Source organism: Vanessa cardui, chromosome 9 (assembly GCF_905220365.1).
Source record: "Vanessa cardui chromosome 9, ilVanCard2.1, whole genome shotgun sequence".
Taxonomy (NCBI): domain Eukaryota; kingdom Metazoa; phylum Arthropoda; class Insecta; order Lepidoptera; family Nymphalidae; genus Vanessa; species Vanessa cardui.
In genome coordinates this window covers 14,348,422-14,369,570 of record NC_061131.1, presented here as the reverse complement: position 1 = coordinate 14,369,570, position 21,149 = coordinate 14,348,422, and the positions used below count along the sequence as shown (strand labels likewise).

The window sequence follows — 21,149 nt, the reverse complement described above, 5'->3', positions numbered from 1 at the left end:
GGTACGTAAAAAATAAAATAAATTTAATTCTCAAATTAATACACAATGTAAAAAAATTAGAAAAAAACGCTTGCCACTAATAATAAGTATAATTGATATACATAGTGTGTTGCAATGATATTAAGCAGTAAATAAGCAATTTCACCTGGCAACAATTGCAATTTGCAAAATTATTTTTCTGTACATTATTCAGACTTGTCTGGTACAAGTTAATTTCTATAAACTATTATAAAATCATTCCATAGCTAAAATTAAGTGAATTAAAGTTAGTGACAAATAATCTATTACTAAAAATTAGTAAAGTCCCTTAAGGTTACACCTATTACCATATATGTCTTACTGCAGTTCCCAACTTTCCCGTTACCTGCATTAAATCAATATTTTCTTCTGCCACGTTCATGCGGCATTTATTTTACCGTGTTTATGTTTAAACATGTATTAAAGCCTCAGTTTCGCTTAAAACTATAAGGTAAGTTTGTTTTGATTAATATGAGTCATAATTATTCAAATGATCTCAGAGTTTGTCAAGTTGTATAAGTGTCAACCTGCTTGAAAAATCAATACTTACTGGCCCCATCGAACTTTCAACTAAGAGCAACAAGTGGTATCTATTTGATCCCAAATTACTTAATAAAAACACTTTCAATACAGATAAATCATGTAGATATGGTAGAAACCCATACAATAATAAATGTGTATGTAAATAATTCATCACAAAATATTTAAATTTAATTAAAAAAAAAAAAATCTAATAAGAATCCTTATATGCATATACATTAGGCAAATTACAGTATTTAAAAATATATGATAAGAGGGAATTTAATTTAGTTAACACAACATGGATAAAGAAATCATGTATTTAACTTTAACAGCACTTTAATAAACTCACTTGATTTAAAAATTACTTTTCGTTTATACGGCTATATAATAATAGCAACTATAATTACCATAAAAGTTTTATTTATAATCCAATATTATTGATTTAAAATGTCAATTCAATAGAATGCCCAAAATCAGTTCCATCTTGAAATCTAAAATGAATAGTTCTTTTTGTTTTAATCAACAGAATCAACAATGTCCAGTATGTCGGACCGTAAAGCAGAGTTGGAGCGTAAAAAGGCTAAGCTTCAAGCTCTCCGTGAAGAGAAAGACCGTCGCCGCAGAGAAAAGGAACAAAAAGATGCTGAAGAAGCTTTGGTAATAATTACAATCTCTTGTAATATGAATATGGAATAACAGTATTTATTATTTTCATTAATTCAATATATTTTCATGTAAAATAAATTCAGTGATAGAATGTGCTTATATATGCTTCAGCAACGTGCATCCACGGCTTCAAGCCTGGACAGTCGCCGAGATCTGGACGAGATGTTATCATCACTGGGAGTTGCACCAGTCAAAGATGTTCTCTCATCTTTGTCTTCAATGACATCACTTACTCCGCCACAGACTGCATCACCAGATGCCAGCCTTCCACACACAGACAAATCTAGCCTGCCTCCACACGGGTATTTATAGACTTCTTTCTGACATTAAGTTTGTAATTAATTGTACAGAAATATACAGGGTTATTGGTAACTGGACGTATATCCATTAGGAGATGATAGGGGTAACTATTTGCAACAACTTTAACCCCCATATGCATAATCTAATAGTGAACCATTTTTTTTTCAAAAGAAAAAAATAGATTTTAATTGAAACTTGATTTTGATTTTTATACATAATTACGTACTTTTATGTACCTAAATAGTAAAAAGTGATTACTTTAAATAAATTTTATAAATTGCATTTTTGACAAATTTTGAAAACAGCTAAAGAATGTGATAACTCAAAATTGGTTCACTTTGTATTATACATATGGGGGTTAAAATTAATGCAAATAGTCACCCCTATCACCTCCTAACGGGCATACGTCGATACCAATAACCCTGTATATAGTTCTACAACAATCCAAGAAGGCACCTAAAATGCAAATGGTGCTGAACTAAAAATTATAAAATAAATTTTGCATCTTTATGTAATTTGTGAGTTCATGGTTGACAGCACACCAAAGTACTTAGTATGTGATAAAAAAAACCTGCTGTATTTCTTATGCCAGTTCTTCTCAGGTCAGGCTATATTTTCAAACAAAACAATTAATAACTAAGTATAATGCTTGTATTGTGTTGAACTAAAGCATTTTATTTGAATGGTCATCTTTAAATTTACCTACTTATTTTATGTTATGAATTAGTTATGCTTACAAATCTTTAATTTTTTTTTTAACTGTAAGTAATGACTTGGAACTTCATCTCTTTAAAATTATTATGATTTGAAATGTATTTTTTTAGAGGTTTAAAGAAGCCACCTCAGTTGCAAGTCGTCTCTGTACAGTCAACAGACATTCCTCCGAAAGAAAATGTCACATATGCGAAGCAAACACAGACCACGGCTTCAGGCGTTACAGAGTTGCGTGATGGTAAGTCATTGAATTTATATTTTCCTTTCCTTACTGTTTTGGTTTTTATTATTAACAATTTTTTTTTAATAATAATGATTCAAATTTTTATTTTTCTAAATGAGTAAATTTCAAAAAATGATAAAATAATACTGAATTGTATTCATTTTTTAAATCAAATAGCTTTTATTTTTTTTATTGATTTAAATTACAAATGATTTTTTGACTAACCAAATTCTCAAATACAATATATATTTTTTAAGATTTATCTGAGAGTTTGTATCATAAAATATTAATATATTAATGATTTAACTGTGATGTCTGGGTGATGGTTTTAACAAGGTCATTTGCAAATATTGGATTATTGTGACTAACAATAAAAAATTAGTTTAATTTCATGAGTAACGCGTTTTTTTGTTTAGTTTCCATGGCATAATAGTTGTATACCTTAGCTTTAGTTGTTTCATTATCTGTGGAATATGTATATTTGCAAATGAGACCATTTTTGTGTTAACCAATGACATCTTTAGTTACAAGGACAGTATTTACTTTTCACGCGTACTTTATGTTCTAGCCTTGACGGTAGTCTGAATTTATTTCGTATTAAATAGATTTATTATTTCGCATTAGTAACAGTTAACGCATACACACACACGTAACGATAGTGACTAGAGAATTATTAGAATAGAAGTTGCAATATTTTAACTTTGTATCAGTACTTCATGATTACATACATACATAAATTCGGACTACGAACTTTCACGCAAAATTTTGTTTTCTTTGGCTTTACGTATATTCTGAAAACGCCAACTATTCCTTTTTTATTTTTTATTTTAGGTCAATTATTCTGTTACTACAATATAACATTTAAGTAATAATTTTGAATTTGGAAAAGAACGTCCTTAATTTTTTTGTAGAGGTTTTATTTTAAATTAATGATATTTATTAACGCAGTCAATTACCTATTAAAAAAAAAAAAACAGCGATATAAATGTTAACATGAAAAAGGACAAGCCTGAAAGGCGCATATAAACTTACTTATGGGTAAGTTTGTTTTCATTATAATTCTTAATTCAATTTTGTTTTTCCTTGCCAGTGAGTTAAAAAAAAAAATAAAAAAAGTAAAATGTTTGGTTAAGGTAAAATTTTGTTGATTGTTCAAAAATTGCGTCGAAAAAATATTAATAATCGTAAATATAATAATTAATAATAAAGAAGCAAAAGTAAATACTGTATGAGTTAGGTGCAATGTTTGTGTTTGTGCTACCATAAAAAAGGCTGCTCTTCCAATGCATCACCGCTTGCAGGATACATGGAGGACTGGTGGCGGCCACGGAAAGGTAATTACAACTTTATTAACATTCACACGGGGCTTGGTAACGCTATACTATACAGCATATATACAAATTGATACGCCAAAAAGTAAGAAAATATTTTTTAACTCAAAAAATTTATTATTTCAAAACTATTTTACTTAAATCAACACTACATAGCTAATTAATTTTGATATAAGCTCTTTTCTTACATACGATTTTTTTGTCTATGGTAGATTATTCAAAGTCTGTAACGAATGTTATGGAAATACGTTTATAAATAAGGATAGTTAGTATAAAATTTATATCGTTACATCAAGCCCTGTTCATTTTGCTCATCATTCTTTTAACTAAGGAATAATCATTAATGGCCATTGACCGCCGACTTATAAATTAAAAAAAAAAGTTTTTTTCTTTTTTAATACGTATACAATTAAACGGTCATTGATGATTACAAATTATGTGTTTGTTTGTTACAATTGATTGAATTCGATTCACATTTAATGCATGAAAGTGATGATAATCTCTGGGAGTCCATGTTCGGGGGCCATCCATAAATAGGCGCGCAAAAAGGAAATGAAAGGAACAAAGACCTATAATTATATTTTTTATCTGTTTTTTTTTATTTATTTTATTTTATAATCTGGATTCGATGTTTTACAATTTGTGAAAATTTAGTGAAAAATTAAAAAAAGGCGAAAGGGAAGCGTGATGGAAGGGTACAGAGTATTGAATAAGTGTGTAAACTGCGACGAATATTTATGGATGACCCCTTTCAATTAAATGTTTAAAAAATATATCGCATGACATTTTTCGTACTGGACCAACAAACGCATGCTTTTATAACAATATTAATGAAAAAAAGCACTTTTATATCATTTTATTGTTTAAGGTTAAATAAATTCCCAGTATCGATATGAAAAAAGCTGAATGAATATCGTGGAACTTTATTCAGTTTTGATAGTATAATTATTAACAATATATATTTTCGCCTACAGTTAAGAACTATGAATTACTAATAGTAACGAATCAAGTTCCAAAATATATCTATACAATGAAGTAAATAAGTGAAAAATAATATTAGCTATTATAATATATAATTTATATACAGTGTGTATATTTAAAACTGACGGAATATTTTCGTTTTTTGTCCTTATATAGCGCACGCAACTGACTACTACGGTAAGTCATTATTCCCCCTGATCGCTTCCTATCGTTCTCCTAACATTACCTCTCTGTTATGTCGGTCAAATAACATGGTGTCGGTTGTACTGTCGGTAGGACATCTATTATTCTGTATATATAGAGTATCCTCTTTCACGCTTCTAGAATTTTTCACTAACATTTCATAGATACGGTTGAGCCAGATTACTCGATATTTTGAGCCAGAATGAGTATTCAGCTATCAATTGTTACATCTATCTAGAAATCTGGTACATAATCTACGTATAGTGGTCAAGCAACGCTCGGGACTAATGCATCGTCGTATGATGTGGTACATTCCATTACCAAAAATTATATAATTAAAAAAAAAATACAAAAATAATGTGGCCTTCCAGAGTTCTCCACGTGGTCAAAAGAACCACTAACGAGGCCGCAAATATTTAATTAGTTCAGAAATATAATGATCTATAAATGTAATATGTGTATCGATTATGGTGGTGGTATGGGGATCGCCATATCATCTCACGCCCACTTAACCTTTCGATTCCACTAACAAACACTGCACAGGTCTTAACACAAACGACTCATTTAATTTAACTCTAGGACTTGGAAGTTTGACTAATTCTTTGAATTGGACCTAGTCCTACAAACAAAATTACGAATACTTTGAAACCGATTTCCAATAGTTTATAAATTGTATAATTCATCCATAAACTATCATATAACCTGTAAATGTTAATAAATTATCAATTATAAGAAATAAAATTAAGGGACGTTATCTGTAATCTAAAAGTTATATTTTTTTGTGTTGTTTTATAATGTAATTTACAAAATATCACCAGCGTTTGTAGCGCCATGTCCAAAAAAGAAATGAATACCCTAAAGAAAGTTTTACAGTTAAATCAAATGTAGTCGCGTTTCATTATGTATAATATCAGACACGAATCGCTAATATGTGTATAAAGTTTAATTTATAATTTATAATGGTCGATAAATACTGACATTGTTTTTTTTTGTTTCCTCCCTTTTTCAAGACGAGTACAATCTAAACCCGGGTTTAGAGTGGGAGGACGAGTTCACAGGTAGGTTTCAAATCTGGATCATAAGAATCATTGAACTAAACTTGCCCTTGGTAGAAGCCTGTGCCACTGTCACTTAGCATGTTTGTTCCTTATTTATATATTTCATATATGTAACGCTATCTATCAATATAGTATGCTAACAAAACATTTAACATAGCACATTCTTAACGATCGAATCGTATTGTTGACCCATACAGATTTTTTACCCATATATATTTGTTGTTAATTTAATGCAACTATTACAATATGTAAACAAAATGATGTTTATATTATTTTTTGTTTTCATTTTGTATTTTAGCGGCATTTAGCAGATCACGCTTAATCGATCTGTATGGGTTAACATTATAGTACAATTTCGATATTATAATCTGTCTGTAGTTTTTTTTTTTTTAATTATTATTATATCAAAATATTTTTTATCTACTGTAAGATATACGCTAAATATAAATGTCGGCCTTGTTTCTTTTGTTAATAAAATAAAATAATATGCATGTGACAGAAAATTTTGTAAGCATGACCATGTGTCATCATATCATTTATTTTCGTATATATTTTATAAAATTCATCTCTCTAGTGGAGAGCTCGGGAAGTTTTAATATTTTGCATAACGTGATTTTTATTAGAGCTTTCTGTCACTCACGTTTTAAAGCTTTCTGTAAGTGTGTTTGCCTTGTAGCTGCATTTGATTCGTTTTTTTTTATCGAATCACGAACGTTTACAACTCAAAATATTTGTTTTAGAGAATATATAAGAGGAACTTGCAATTATTAAATAGATACAGTAAATATTTATGTTTGCAATTACCATAGACTAAGAATGCTAAACTTAATGCAAGCAACTAAACTTTAATATGAAAGTATATAATGTATTTACTGTAACTATAAAGCATTTTTTTAATTTCACGTCACGTTTGGAATAAATTTTATGAAAGTACATGCACAATGTCTTTGGCGGACCGCAATGAAACATGCTTGCGTTAATCGAAAGCCAAAGCTAAAGATAATAAATCTAGCCATTGATAATATGATTATTAACTACTAAAAAATATTGTAATATTTAGTATAAAAATGACAATACGTAAAGACGTATAACTAGATTGTTGCTACTAGTCACATAAAAAAATAAATTGTCTATGGCTTGATTTATTAAATTCGTATGATCAATGGGACAATAATGAATATCGTATATCGCGATCGAAAGTTCCAAAGTAGTATTTCATTGAATCATCTTCGTGAGGATCATTATTGCTTTAGTTAAAGCTAATAAAATGTGTAAGATAAAAAAAAACATGTCACCTAATCCGTTATTTTTATTAAGTATTCTTAACTATATGGTTTAATGATTTTAACATTTTTTTTTATTCTTACACATTGTAATTTCACATACACTAAGCGTAGTTCATCTTAACCCTTTTCGCTAGTAGTTCAATAGGTAGTTGCAATTTACACGTACTTCCTTTCATACACGAATCACGTAATGTTTTATGAAGTCGTTTTATATTATTGATACTTTTTTCTTTTAATTACGTAACTTTCAGCACTTAACTCTTAAAACTTTATAAATATCGATTAAAAATGACTTCATGGAATTAAAGAAAGGGTACGACTGACTTTACGTCATGAAAGCTAAAATGTTTAAAAATGAATTATTTTCCGATAAGTTATAGAAAATACGTTATATAAGAGAGAATGAAAGTCAGTCGTAGCCACGTAGTCGTCACCGGCCGCCGCAAAGGGCCATTCTTATTCACCGTCCAGTGCTTACATTCGACGGGGACGGCGCTCGACAAGGTGACGACGAGGAAGCTGCCTTCCACGGAAAACTCCCGCCGGGTATCCTGCCCCACGGACTGCCCACCGTCAAGGAGGTGCAGCCCGCCGTCACCGCCGCGCCGCAGGAGAAGAAGGAGGAGGAGAAGGAGAAGAAGGGTAAGGGGGGAGACTCTCGTTAACTTCTAATTTAATTTTTATCTTTGCGTAAAACTAGCAAATTGTAATTGTACTCCACGCATGAAACCCAGGGCGGGTATCCCATGACATTCTTCTTTAACGTCGAGCGCGGGGTAAAAGACTACTAGCAGGAGTCTAAACTCAAACTCAAACTCAAATTCCTTTATTCAATATAGAAGCATTACACTTACTTATTGATTGTCAAATAAACACTACCACCGGTTCGGAAAATGTAACACCCTGACCTGAGAAGAACCGGCGAAAGAAACTCAGTGGGTCTTTTTTTTTGTTATTTTTTTTTTTGTCAAATTAATAAGATACATATGTAGTATATGATTAGAAATAGTCTGAGCTTGTAAGCGTAGCTGACGCGTGTCTCTGGTGTGGTCGCAGTGCGCGAGCTGAGCAACGACGAGAAGCAGACGATCATGCTGTCGGCGGAGTTCCAGAAGTTCATCAGCCGCGCGGGGCGCGTGATCGAGCGCGCGCTGGCCGAGAGCGTGGACATCTACACGGACTACACGGGCGGCGGCGACGGCGAGAGCGCCGCCGACGACCGCTCCGACGCGCGCCTCGCGCTCGTGCGCACCTTCGCCGACGAGCGCTGGTCGCGCGGCCGCTGCGTCACGTGCGTCGACTGGTCGGCCGCGCACCCCGAGCTCATGCTGGCCTCCTACCACAACAGCGACGACGCGCCGCACGACCCCGACGGCGTCTGCCTCGTCTGGAACACCAAGTTCAAGAAGACCACGCCCGAGGACATCTTCCACTGCCAGTCGCCCGTCATGAGCGCCACCTTCGCGAGGTCGGCCGCGCGCTCCCCCCGTCTCTGTATCTCTGCTTGTCGGTCGGCTGCTGCTAAAGCTTTGGCTCTCGTGTAGGTTCCACCCGAATCTGATCCTGGGCGGCACGTACTCGGGGCAGATCGTGCTGTGGGACAACCGCGTGCAGAAGCGAACGCCCATCCAGCGCACGCCGCTCTCGTCGCTCGCGCACACCGTGAGTCGTTGCTGAATACTTTTTCCCTCTTACTCCTAATATAATTTGTTTGATTTTTATTATCAGAAAAATTACTGATTTATGAACAGATTAATTTCTAAATATTGTTTTTCTGTTTGTCTATGTAGCACCCAGTCTACTGTCTATCCGTGGTAGGCAGTCAGAACGCCCACAACCTGATCTCGGTGTCGACGGACGGGCGCATGTGCTCGTGGTCGCTGGACATGCTGTCGCAGCCGCAGGAGACGCTGGAGCTGCAACACCGCCAGAGCAAGGCCGTGGCCGTCACCTGCATGGACTTCCCGCACGCTGACGTCAACAACTTCGTGCTGGGCAGCGAGGACGGGAACATCTACACCGGTCAGTAGCGGAGCTCGGACTTGTGGTACGTATGGTACCGTTAGGGTGGGTACCGTCGGCTCACGTGTCCCGTGGCCCGCAGGCTGCCGGCACGGGCAGCGCGCCGGCGTGTCGGACAGCGTGGAGGCGCACGCGGGCGCCGTGACGGCCGTGTCGTGTCACGCCGCGCCCGCCGCGCTCGACCTCGCGCACCTCTACCTCTCCGCCTCCGTCGACTGGAGCGTCAAGCTCTGGAGCACCAAGGTGAGTCACTAATTCTCTCAATGATCCTTGCGATCGGCATACCGCCTTACGTACTTCAAATTTTACTTGGTGGTAGGGCTTTGTGCGAGCCCGTCTGGGTAGGTACCACCCACTCATCAGTTATTCTAACGCCAAATAACAGTAGTCAGTATTGTTGTGTTCCGGTTTGAAGGGTGAGTGAGCCAGTGTAACTACAGGCACAAGGGACATAACATCTTAGTTCCCAAGGTTAGTGGCGCAGTGACGATGTAAGGAATAGTTAATATTTCTCACAGCGTCATTGTCTATGGGTGAAAAAAAAAAAAAAGAAAAAAAAAAAAATTCCGTCACAGACTACATAGCTCCTACGTCATTCCCTCCAAAAATTTAAGACCGTGCCTCGACCCTGCTTGAGACCAAGCCTATAACTAATAATATGATTTTGAATTGATGAATACGACAAAAAGGTGACCATTGAAAATCAGCATTGGGTTTTATTTATACCCATATTTCGCTGAATGGTCCGCCTGTTTGGGACACGGCATATTCGCAGGCATTCCATATGTACATGTCTACGTACATAATTGTTTTTGGATTCATTGTCTTAGTGTTAGTTAGTTCGTAGGTTTTTTTGTTTCTCTTGTTCCTTTTTTATTGTAATACTTAATAATAATAATAATAATAATAATCTTTATTTACTCCAAGAAATGTACATTAGTCTTAACCTATAATACCTATTATAATATTTTACATGATTATATGTTGATATTGAGGTTAGTAAACACTAGCGCTTAAACTAGGCCGAGCCTGTATCTTAAACGCTAGACTCTTCCGATGTCACTATTATATCTTATTTCTTAAAATAAACTACAAAAGTATTTAGTGAATGAGGGTAAAAGTTAAAACTCTGTACAAAAACAACATCAGCGACATTTATATTTCTACCTTCAAACTTACAATTTGATAGGTTAGACCACAAAAACAATGAACTAAACATAAGAATAAAATGTAATACTTTAATTTAAATTGTAAACGTAAATATGAAAAAATATGTTATACTTGTGCCTGTGTTTCAAATAAATATATTCTATTCTATTCTAATTTAAACGTGTATGGAAGAGTTTCCACGATAGTAAAGCATCGTGTGGGACACGGCATATTCGCAGGCATTCCATGTGTACATGTCTACGCACATAATTGTTTTTGGATTTATTGTCTTAGTTTTAGTTAGTTCGTAGGTTTTAAACGTGTATGGAAGAGTTTCCCCGATAGTAAAGTACCGTGTGGTTGTCAGGAGAACAAGGCGCTGTACTCGTTCGAGGACAGCGGCGACTACGTGGCCGACGTGCGCTGGTCGCCCATCCACCCCGCGCTGTTCGCCGCCGTGGACGCGGCCGGCCGCCTCGACCTGTGGAACCTCAACCGCGACACCGAGGTGAGACCACGCCCCACTGACAATACCCGTTGACTTCCAAGCAGGATACATTAATTGAAATAATTGTATTTAATTAACATGACGCTGTATTTTTTAAATGTTAAAAAAGAGTAACTACTGAGTTTCTTGCCGATTCTTCTCGGTGGAATATACTTTCCGAACCGGTGGTAGATTCACTTAATTGTAAAATGACGATTCAAAAGTGCTTATAAAAGCCTACTTGAATAAAGTTTATTTTGATTTTGATTTTTGACTGTATATCGCTTCAAAGCTACACTTACGTCTACATTTTGTACACTCCTACAACCTATAGGTGTGGTGTAGTGTCTTAGAATACAGGTACACAAGTAAACTGTATGTACTAAAAACAATTCAATTGGTAACAAAAATATCGATCCCAAATCCACAATAGGCTATTTGACAATGCGAAAAATAAATTGTGAATTACTGTAATCAGCTTATATTATGAGTTTATAAATGGTTATTTACTAACGAAACTTAAAAATAATACTTAATTTATTCAAAAATCAATAAATAAAAATGCATTTTTTCAAACGTTTGACACGTGACACAATACGCTCCTGATTGGCCGGGCTTATGATGAAGTCACTTTCTTGTAAACCTTGCTTTTCTACTATATGTACCACAGATTAAAATACAGCAAAGTCGTCACCGACCTCATTGTAGAGCCATATTGTCCAAGTAGCGTTTTCGTGCATTATTTAAATATGGAATTTTTTTTATCATATTTTTCGGCAAATATGTACTCGAAATAAAAAAAAAAAAACAACTTTTACTGGGTTCCTTAACCTGTACTAAATAATATAAAATGGATTTTAAAAACCAGTCAAATAGCCTATTTACCTACCAATGTTGTGTATGTACATCGCATTACACGTATACCTATGCTACAACGCAACTGGCTACGTTTGGCAGGTGCCGATAGCGTCGGTGACGTCAGAGGGCGGAGTCGCCTTTAACCGCGTGTCGTGGAGCCCGAGCGGCCAGCACGTCACCGCCGGGGACGACTCCGGCAAGATATGGGTCTACGAGCTAGCAGAGGTACCAATACTAATACTAATATTTTTATAAGCATTTGTACCTCATCCTATTATCGGGACACTATAGATACAACAAGAGTGTAGCTAACGCCGGAAGTCGCGATCCACAGAGCGTGGCGCAGCCGCGACACGACGAGTGGAGCAAGTTCGTGTATACGCTGCAGGAGTTGCGCAACAACCAGGCCGACGAGGAGACCGACCGCCTCAGCCTCGCCAGCGGGCCGCCCTCGCTCACCAGCCTCACATCCATGGCCAGCAACCCGCTCAGGTAACACGACTCACTAAATATATAGATACTACATAGATTTTTTTTTTATGGTATAGGTTGGCGGACGAGCATATGGGCCACCTGATGGTAAGTGGTCACCATCACCCATAGACAATGACGCTGTGAGAAATATTAACTATTCCTTACATCATCGTCACTGCGCCACTAACCTTGGGAACTAAGATGTTATGTCCCTTGTGCCTGTAGTTACACTGGCTCACTCACCCTTCAAACCGGAACACAACAATACTGACTACTGTTATTTGGCGGTAGAATAACTGATGAGTGGGTGGTACCTACCCAGACGGGCTCGCACAAAGCCCTACCACCAAGAAATTTGGAAGAAAGATTTAGGTATGAACACTGCGCATAACCATATAAGAGCTGAGATGGACCAGTGGTTAGTACGCGTGCATCTTAACCGATGATTGCGGGTTCTAACCCAGGCAAGCACCGCTATATATACGTGCTTAATTTGTTTTTATAATTTATCTCGTGCTCGGCGGTGAAGGAAAACATTGTGAGGAAACCTGCATGTGTCTAATTTCATCGAAATTCTGCCACATGTGCATTCCAACAACCCGCATTGGAACAGCGTGGTGGAATATGTTCCAAACCCTCTCCTTAATGGTAGAGGAGGCCTTATCTCAGCTGTGGGAAATTTACAGGCTGTTTCTTTACTGTATAACCATATCAAAGCGATGAAGAATGTTCCTGTTTATTAGTAAACATTGTTGGGCATTGTGCAATTCTATCCAAGTAGGTATCATTCAGAGATACTATCGACAAATCGAGTTGTAGAGTTTGCACGCCTTGTCTGTATATTTTATACAAGAAAAAAATTTATATCAAAAGATTCACGTATGTTAAGTGCAGAATTTGAAAGATAATGTTGTCTTAAATTTTCGCGGTTATTACACATTTAAATAAAACTAATTATAACGGATGAATCGCGTATATTAATTATTTTTAAACATCCCGACGTTTCGAGCACTTTGCAGTGTTCGTGGTCACGGGTAGACTAAGATGACATTTGTCTATTAGAAGAACAAAGGAAATATTATTAACAACTACCGCCTGAGAAATCGTTGGCGGTTAAAAATAATTAATATACGCGATTCATCCGTTATAATTAGTTTTATTTGAATTTGAAAGACTTAGATGCTTGCGAAATAGTTAGCATTTATTTAGATTTATCTATTACATTAAAATAATGAATGGCAGTTGTTTATATTTCTTAATCTATCTTTTACAGATAACTGATGCATTGGGATATTCGCTGCGGATGGAAATTGTAGGTTTATGGAAAGGCTGGGCTTACGTCATGACTGAAGGAAACTGTGGTGCATAGAGATTATGATTAGTTCTTAAATGTTTCATACATATGTATGGATGGATGAGTTGGTTCGCTGAGTTTCCTGGTGTCGAGTTTATGAAGAGTAAGTTGACTCCTGTAGATTCTGGACACGGTTTTTCCGCTGCGGATTTATCGTCGATATTATCGGCACAATGGTAATAAAAATAAGCAAGAAAGTATGAATTATACAAAAAAAATAAGCACAATATTAATTGCACTCGTAACTGATATAAAGACAGCAGAAATATGTACTCCAATAAAATGTAATATGTGTGATTTGTTTCCTAATAATTATATCAATGTTTAAATAACATAGATGTAGCAAATGTTGAAAATTATAACGACTACTATACTATAACCTGAATTATTGCCTTATTTGCAGTAACTTTGTTGTTAGTGTTAGATCCCATTGCATAATTGATATTCCTAAATAAAAAATATTTTAGAATTCTTGTACATAAAATGCTCTGCATAAATGAGCCACCCATTGCAGCTACTTGTGACTATTGCATACCACTTTTCTTCACTTCTGAGGGAGTTATGCAAAAGTTAGTGTAACTCAGTATGGAATATACATATATGGAAAGTGTTGTAAGCTGGTATGTAGATGTTGCTTGATATTGGACTGTGCTCAGTGGCTCCTTACTGCAAGAGCCTAAATTTGTATAATGTATGGTAAATATTATGTTTCCATCTATTGAAATAAAAAGTAAAACAAAAACCATGGACAATTAGAAATAAGCAATATTTAAAACACACAACATGGAATACTGCAAATCAATCAGAATGAAAATGGCTTACTTTGATGATTCACATATTGAGTATACAATACATGGAGCGGCAACAATATCTCTTCATCTAAATGTCTTTATTTAATGCAGCTTTATATCAACAATTATGCAAATAGTTGAAATTAATAAATAAAGTTGTTAGAATAGTATAAAGATGTAATTATTGTTACTTTTGCATGAATAACTCTTTATCCTTAGTATTAAACAAATTATATTTATTAAAGATTATTCTTTAACAAGTTGTTTAAGCTTATATTCATAAGTACCTATGCATTGTAATGAAAATATGAATAAATAACATTGCTTTAAACATATTTTTTTCATTTTTTACTATTATATTATATTGGTAGAATATCCTTATAGTTTGACAATTTGTAGTCGAGTGTATTATTACCTGATACTCATCTAATATAATGTGGGTTGGTAAATAAGCACATGGTACTCTTAATACAAGCCAGTCCAGCAATATAGCATAAATAGTCAATAGTTCTTATATGGAATTTAATCTGCAAACTTCAATTAAGGACCATATTTCATTAATGTATCCTGTCAAAAAGAATCACCTTCCTGTATAATTTATTAAGCTTATTCCATTTATCCACACTGAATGGGTTGAGAGAATTTAATCTGCCTTAGGATATATAACCAGATAGTCCAAGTTATATGATGATGATGCCAAGATATTGTAATAAAATACATATTTTTTTAATAATTAACTAACAACAAACAATTATATATTTACACTAAAAATTACTGTGGACAGAATGGTATTGCAATCTTGCCTTTTGATAAATTAACTTCATCCCAACATGTGCAGTGTAAGCTTTTCCTGTCCATGATGTCTGTGTACAGTTTACCATCTAAATGGTCCATTTCGTGTTGGGCTATTCTTGCTGACCAACCTTTGAATAAATGTAGTATTTCTTCTCCATCTGCATTGTATCCTACAAAATTAAGTAACAAACATTATTGGACCATGGCAATACAAATTGTTATGATAAAATTGCTCTTTAATAATGATACATTGTATATAGATATATACAATGTATCATTATTCATATATATATATATCATTATCATTGATTATATTATTTATTTACCATTTACTTGGACTTCATTATATCTTGCAACATCTGCTGAAAATGATCTTACACTTTCACAGCCTTCACTATGGATAATTTTATTATAATCAACTACTTTTAGTTTAGGGTTCACGAAAACCTAGAAGCAAACAAAAATTAAACTTCTGACTTAATGTATGATTTAAAAAATAAATAATAAATTATCTACTCACTCACAGTAAAAGGTACTACTGACATATTCTTCATTTTGATAGTTTCTGCGGGAATTTTCGCTAATTGCGTTACAGTTAGTCTCATAACGAATATTCTTAAATTTACTCCTATCTGAGGTGCAGCCATTCCAACACTACCATATTTTTCAAGCACATATTTTAACTTTTGTATTACTTTTTGGATTTCGTCAGTTTTAATTTTCTCTACCGGCACTGATTCTGAGACTTTACGTAATATTGGATCACCGATTTGAACAACATGTTCGTAAGGCGGCAAGGATCGACCCCAACCTGGAGCCAACTTGGCATACCAATTTATTGTTTTTCTTAAAAGACCCATTTCATTATAGAAAGTAACAATACTATAAAGTATAAATATGATGTATACAATGTCACTTATGAGTTAAAATATAATAGAAAAAAAAAACAGATATTTACAAATGAATTGTCAAATTACAAATGACATTATGTAGTAAACATAAAACTTATCCAATTCTTGTATAATGCAAAGATTACACCATTCAGCCTAATTTTGGTATTCTTAAAGTCAAATTTAATGTAGGTAATAAAATAATGAACTTAAGTATGTTGGCAATTTAAATTTTGATTTTCCTTATTTTACTTTTTTCACTATCATCATTTTCAAATGTCGAACTACCACCAACCCCGTTCAAGTAGCGTAAAATTTTAGTTAAGGCTGATTCGGCTGGTTCGTTCCACTTGATACATTTTTATTTTATTAAAGTACTAATATAATTTATGAAATATTTATTACCATATTTAATCATGCTCATCTTAACTCAAATGTAATTAATTAAAATATACTAGTTCCCTATAACAGCTTCGCCTGCGACTGTAAAAATTAAATATGTAATATTCTGGAATACAAATTAAGCTATGTGCTGTTTCAGATTAAAATTTATCCTTGCGCCAAATTTAGTTTTAGATGTGTTTAACCGTTTTGACTTAAATGTGTTACAAACATCCATCTATCCACGCTTTATATTTTAGTAATATTTTAGTAAATAATAAAGATAAACCATAAATTCTTAAGTTTGAATAATTGAAACTTCTTATTGATTATGTGATTTTTTCATATAAAATCGTATGAAAAGTACCTAGCCTTTAAAAACTAGATTAACAGAAACTAAATAGTAAATATATAATGTTTTCTTAATTATATGTTTTTTTTCAATTTCATGAATGTCCTTTCTTTCCTTTACTTAATTTCAGCTTAATAAGAAAAAACTTATATGGTTTTTCGTACTATAATTGTTGTGATCAAAGAGAATGGAAAAACGTTTTGTTGTTATAAGTTATTATAGAGTGCAACTGACAGCCTTGAAAAAGTTGATTGAAAATTAAGATCGTTCAACTTCAAATTTTTAGTCAATTTCTGTATAAAAAAAACAACAGACGATAGATAAGATAACAAAATTATTAATTTCTCGTTCCAATTGGTACTTGTTAGTAATACATTTTATCATTGAAATTATCTTACATTACTACCGTAAATAATATAAAAGATTATTACGTTTTCAATTGTTGACTTATTTAGAAATACTATTCTATTGTTCAGTTTTTAAGTTCAACAACAATTCATGAATATTAATTGTTATTAAATATATAGTCAAGTCTTAAGTTCAAAGTAAGTAATAATTATATAATCACATATTTACAAAGAGTAACGTTTAAAATATATTGTACGTTTCAAGTTTTTCGCTTTTAACAAAGTTTTATAGGTAACTTTGTTATTATATCAATATGTGCGTTACCTATGTGGAATCAAAAAAACAACCTGTAATAACTTAAAGTATTTCATATTTTAAGATTGCTATTCTATTTCCCTCTTTCCAGATGTTTAAATTAAGAGTATTACCGCAAACGGCACATCTTATAAAACGAACTATGTCGAGTCAAGAAGCAGATGTTTTATTTGAAACAATTAACAATGCTGGTATAATTACCTTAAATAGGCCAAAAGCTCTGAATTCCTTGAACACATCCATGGTATCTAAGATACTTCCACAGTTACGCGAATGGGAGAACAGTAAAAATTTAGTAATAATTAAAGGTGCTGGGGATAAAGCATTTTGTGCCGGCGGTGACGTAAAAGTAGCAATTGATAGGGTAGAAGGTCCAAAGTTCTTCCATACTGAGTATAATGTAAATTACCTTATCGGGAAATTAAAAATTCCATACATAGCATTTATTAATGGAATCACTATGGGCGGAGGACTTGGAGTGTCTGTTCATGGGAGGTATAGAGTCGCTACTGAGAAAACAATGATTGCAATGCCAGAGACTAAGATAGGACTGTTTCCGGACGTTGGTGGTTCTTATTTCCTACCGAGACTGCAAGTTAATTTAGGGTTATACCTGGGTTTGACAGGAGATAGATTAAAAGGCAAAGATGTTGTAAAAGCAGGTATAGCTACTCACTTTGTATCTAGCAAACGATTATATGAATTGGAAAAGCTTTTGCTTAGATGCACCAGTGATATGGAAATACACTCTTTACTTAACAAGTTCAATGAACCTCCTGAAGAGTTTTCACTGGCTCCAAACATCAAACATATTAACTACTGCTTTGCTGCTTCTACTGTCGAAGAAATCATTGAGAGACTTGAAAAAGTTCAAAATGAATGGTCTGTTAAGACCTTAAAGGTCAGTTATATCTTATAACTTAAAGTTTTTGGGTATTATCTTCAACTTTTAGTTGTCAAAAACCAATGGTGAGGGTTTCTATGCACCTTAGGTTGATAACTTTGTTATTGATTTACATTTAAATTTGTATCACAATTATGTGGTAGTTTTTACTGTACTTTGTATCTGTAACTATCATGAGAAGTTCTTGATAAATCCATAATAAGCTTTTATAGAAATAAAATACTGATGAAAAGTAAATTGCGCTGGTATTGTTAGTGTTAAGCTGTTCTTTCTGAATATTGGAAAGAAATGTTTAGAGCTTAATGTCCATCAAAATGCATCATTGAAGTGTGGTCAACAACAGCAGCCTGTAAAATCCCACTTCTGGGCTAAAGACCTCCTCTCCCTTTGAGGAGAAGATTTGGAACATATTCCTCCATGCTGTTCCAATGGGGGGTGGGTGAATACACATGTGGCAGAATTTCTTTGTAATTTGTCACAATGTTAAAGGTTTTCTCACAATGTTTTCCTTTACCGTTGAGCACGCGATGAATTATAAAGACAAATTAAGCACATGAATCAGCGGTGCTTGCCTGGGTTTGAACCCGCAATCAATGGTTAAGATGCACTCGTTCTAACCACTGGGCCATCTCGACTATTATTAATCACATAGATTTCCTCAAATTTTTCTTCTTTACTAATAAGCATCTGATGACTTATAAAATAAATTTGGCCCATGAAAACCAGTGCTTCTCTAAGTATGAACTTACAATTTTTAGTTACGATTCACATGTTCTGTCAACCAGTACTCAAGAAGGAGAGGAGAGGAGAAACATCTCCTCAAATCTATATTTTTTTATAAATAATTAATTAATGAATTGTAATTTAGACTTCATGTGAATGTTGTATTATTTTACAGACATTGAATCAAATGTGCCCTGGTTCCTTGAAAATTACAATGAGAGCATTACAAAGAGGTGCGCAGTTGGAGTTGCCTCAGTGTCTCAAAATGGAGTATCGCCTTGCTTGCCGAGCTACTGAGAACCATGACTTCCCTGAAGGTAATGATTATTTCAATATAATATTTGGTAATAACATTTTAGCAACATGATATGATGATATAACAAGATTGTTGTATTGGGGAAGAATATTTATGCCAATGTATGAATGCTCATTTTATACAATAACAGCACAAATATCATGATATCAACTCCAAGCAACAGAAAAATATAAAAAAATATTCAATAAAGATATTGTTTAAAAAAATAATTAGCATACAATAGCAATCATTGGTAATATTAGTGCTATTTTTTTGTTACAAAATTTATATGTATTTCTTGTTTGTTAAGTGTTCTTGTGTGATAAAGATAAAAATCAAGGTTATATCAAATTCAACTGTCATGTACGCACATATATATTACGTATGTATTTGTTTGCTCAATAAAAAAATGTAGCTATTAACTACAATTTACCACCCATGTGCGTCTATATTTTTTTTATATACCTACAGAAAAGGTTGTAGTAATTATGTAATATATGTAAGCAGTTAAACTGCATTTAATAAAGACAATCTATGTAAAAAGAGTGATTATCATGTTCTGAATCTGAAGAATATTGTATTTTATGCTAATGTTATAAAATTTTATTATTTATTTACAGGAGTACGAGCTCTACTTGTCGACAAGGACAACAACCCCCAGTGGAAGCCAAAGACCTTAGCGGAAGTTGACGATGATTACGTCGAGAGCTACTTTAAGAAGCTCCCAGAAGACAGAGAGCTCAAATTCTTTGATGCTAAACTTTAAACTAAGTATAGCTATAGTTATATTTTATAATATACTCCTGCCATATATAAAGTCAGTGATAATTAATTACTTTTTAAAAATTGTGTGCTATAATGAAAAGAAAATCTAGATATTTCAGATATTACTATTATATTTATGTTTTTAAAAAACTTTAAAAAGAAATAATATATCAATACCCATAAGAATGGAAAGTTAGGGGATTTATCGATTATGTGTATAAAGAAGAAAAGTAGTGCTTTAAAAAATATTTGGCGTTATAAAAAAATATATTTTTTCTTTCTCCATTTAAAAAAAAAAAGTGTGTTTAACTTAAGACCTAACGTCGCTCGTTCTCGCAAAACGCGAGCGAAGCCACAGTAAGCCAAACTTATTTTAAACTATTGTTGCTTTTGCTCTGTTCCAACATTCAACCCCAATTGAAATAATTAGTTTACTTCGGCATTGGATATAAGTTATGGGCATTTGTAGATTATAAATAAAAAAAAAAAAAACTTGAAAAACTATGTTTTTCATGTTTCTCTTACAATGATACCAGAAAAAGTTAAATACTAAATTATTGTACGGAAAAATGTGGGGTTTAATTTTTGTTATTATAAATAAATTTTTAAACTTATATAAAGGATACTTATAAGTCAAAATCCAGCTAGGATCTTCAGTAATGCAGGGTACGTTATATACTTAAAAGTTTAAGCGAAATAACTCGAAATAAAGATCTTAATCAGTGAAATAATGTAGCATTATGTACTGAATTATATAACTATCTCAAGTGTCTTATTACTTATACGATAATATTAAGTTGATATTGTTTTTTTATAGACATATTGTATAAATAATATTCTTAAAAATAAGTTTGTAAATGAAACATAACAATATATATTTACTACAAATTGAATTTAAAAGTATTTTTACACGTTTTTATAAAAATTATTGCTATGAAATTTGAAGATGTTTTTCATTGGCTGT

General features: G+C 33.5%; 3 protein-coding genes across 21 annotated transcripts; 2 read left to right on the top strand and 1 right to left on the bottom strand.

Annotated features, from left to right (window-relative positions):
- Nucleotides 1-164: 164 nt before the first annotated feature.
- Nucleotides 165-14,752, top strand: LOC124532586 (cytoplasmic dynein 1 intermediate chain). Of its 19 annotated transcripts, none has more exons than XM_047107555.1 (16): nt 165-469; nt 1,067-1,197; nt 1,318-1,508; nt 2,331-2,458; nt 3,745-3,777; nt 4,912-4,932; nt 5,949-5,996; nt 7,787-7,924; nt 8,339-8,750; nt 8,827-8,944; nt 9,073-9,304; nt 9,387-9,547; nt 10,821-10,961; nt 11,898-12,023; nt 12,133-12,290; nt 13,546-14,752. In XM_047107555.1, exons 2-16 carry the CDS (start codon nt 1,075-1,077, stop codon nt 13,547-13,549), a joined length of 2,034 nt encoding a protein of 677 aa, XP_046963511.1. In that variant the 5' UTR covers nt 165-469; nt 1,067-1,074; the 3' UTR covers nt 13,550-14,752. The 19 variants fall into 19 exon arrangements, with proteins under 19 accessions (XP_046963511.1, XP_046963504.1, XP_046963506.1 ...); XM_047107548.1 differs by having other exon boundaries at nt 7,754-7,924; XM_047107550.1 differs by having other exon boundaries at nt 3,715-3,777.
- Nucleotides 14,753-14,882: 130 nt separating this feature from the next.
- On the bottom strand, nt 14,883-16,189 carry LOC124532588 (peptide deformylase, mitochondrial-like). The gene is made up of 3 exons (XM_047107566.1): nt 15,737-16,189; nt 15,539-15,659; nt 14,883-15,382 (listed from the first exon to the last, which is right to left on the bottom strand). Exons 1-3 carry the CDS (start codon nt 16,070-16,072, stop codon nt 15,189-15,191), a joined length of 651 nt encoding a protein of 216 aa, XP_046963522.1. The 5' UTR covers nt 16,073-16,189; the 3' UTR covers nt 14,883-15,188.
- Nucleotides 16,190-17,066: 877 nt separating this feature from the next.
- Nucleotides 17,067-20,415, top strand: LOC124532404 (3-hydroxyisobutyryl-CoA hydrolase, mitochondrial). Its single transcript, XM_047107306.1, has 4 exons — nt 17,067-17,380; nt 17,590-18,399; nt 19,301-19,442; nt 20,041-20,415. Exons 2-4 carry the CDS (start codon nt 17,590-17,592, stop codon nt 20,184-20,186), a joined length of 1,098 nt encoding a protein of 365 aa, XP_046963262.1. The 5' UTR covers nt 17,067-17,380; the 3' UTR covers nt 20,187-20,415.
- Nucleotides 20,416-21,149: the final 734 nt, after the last annotated feature.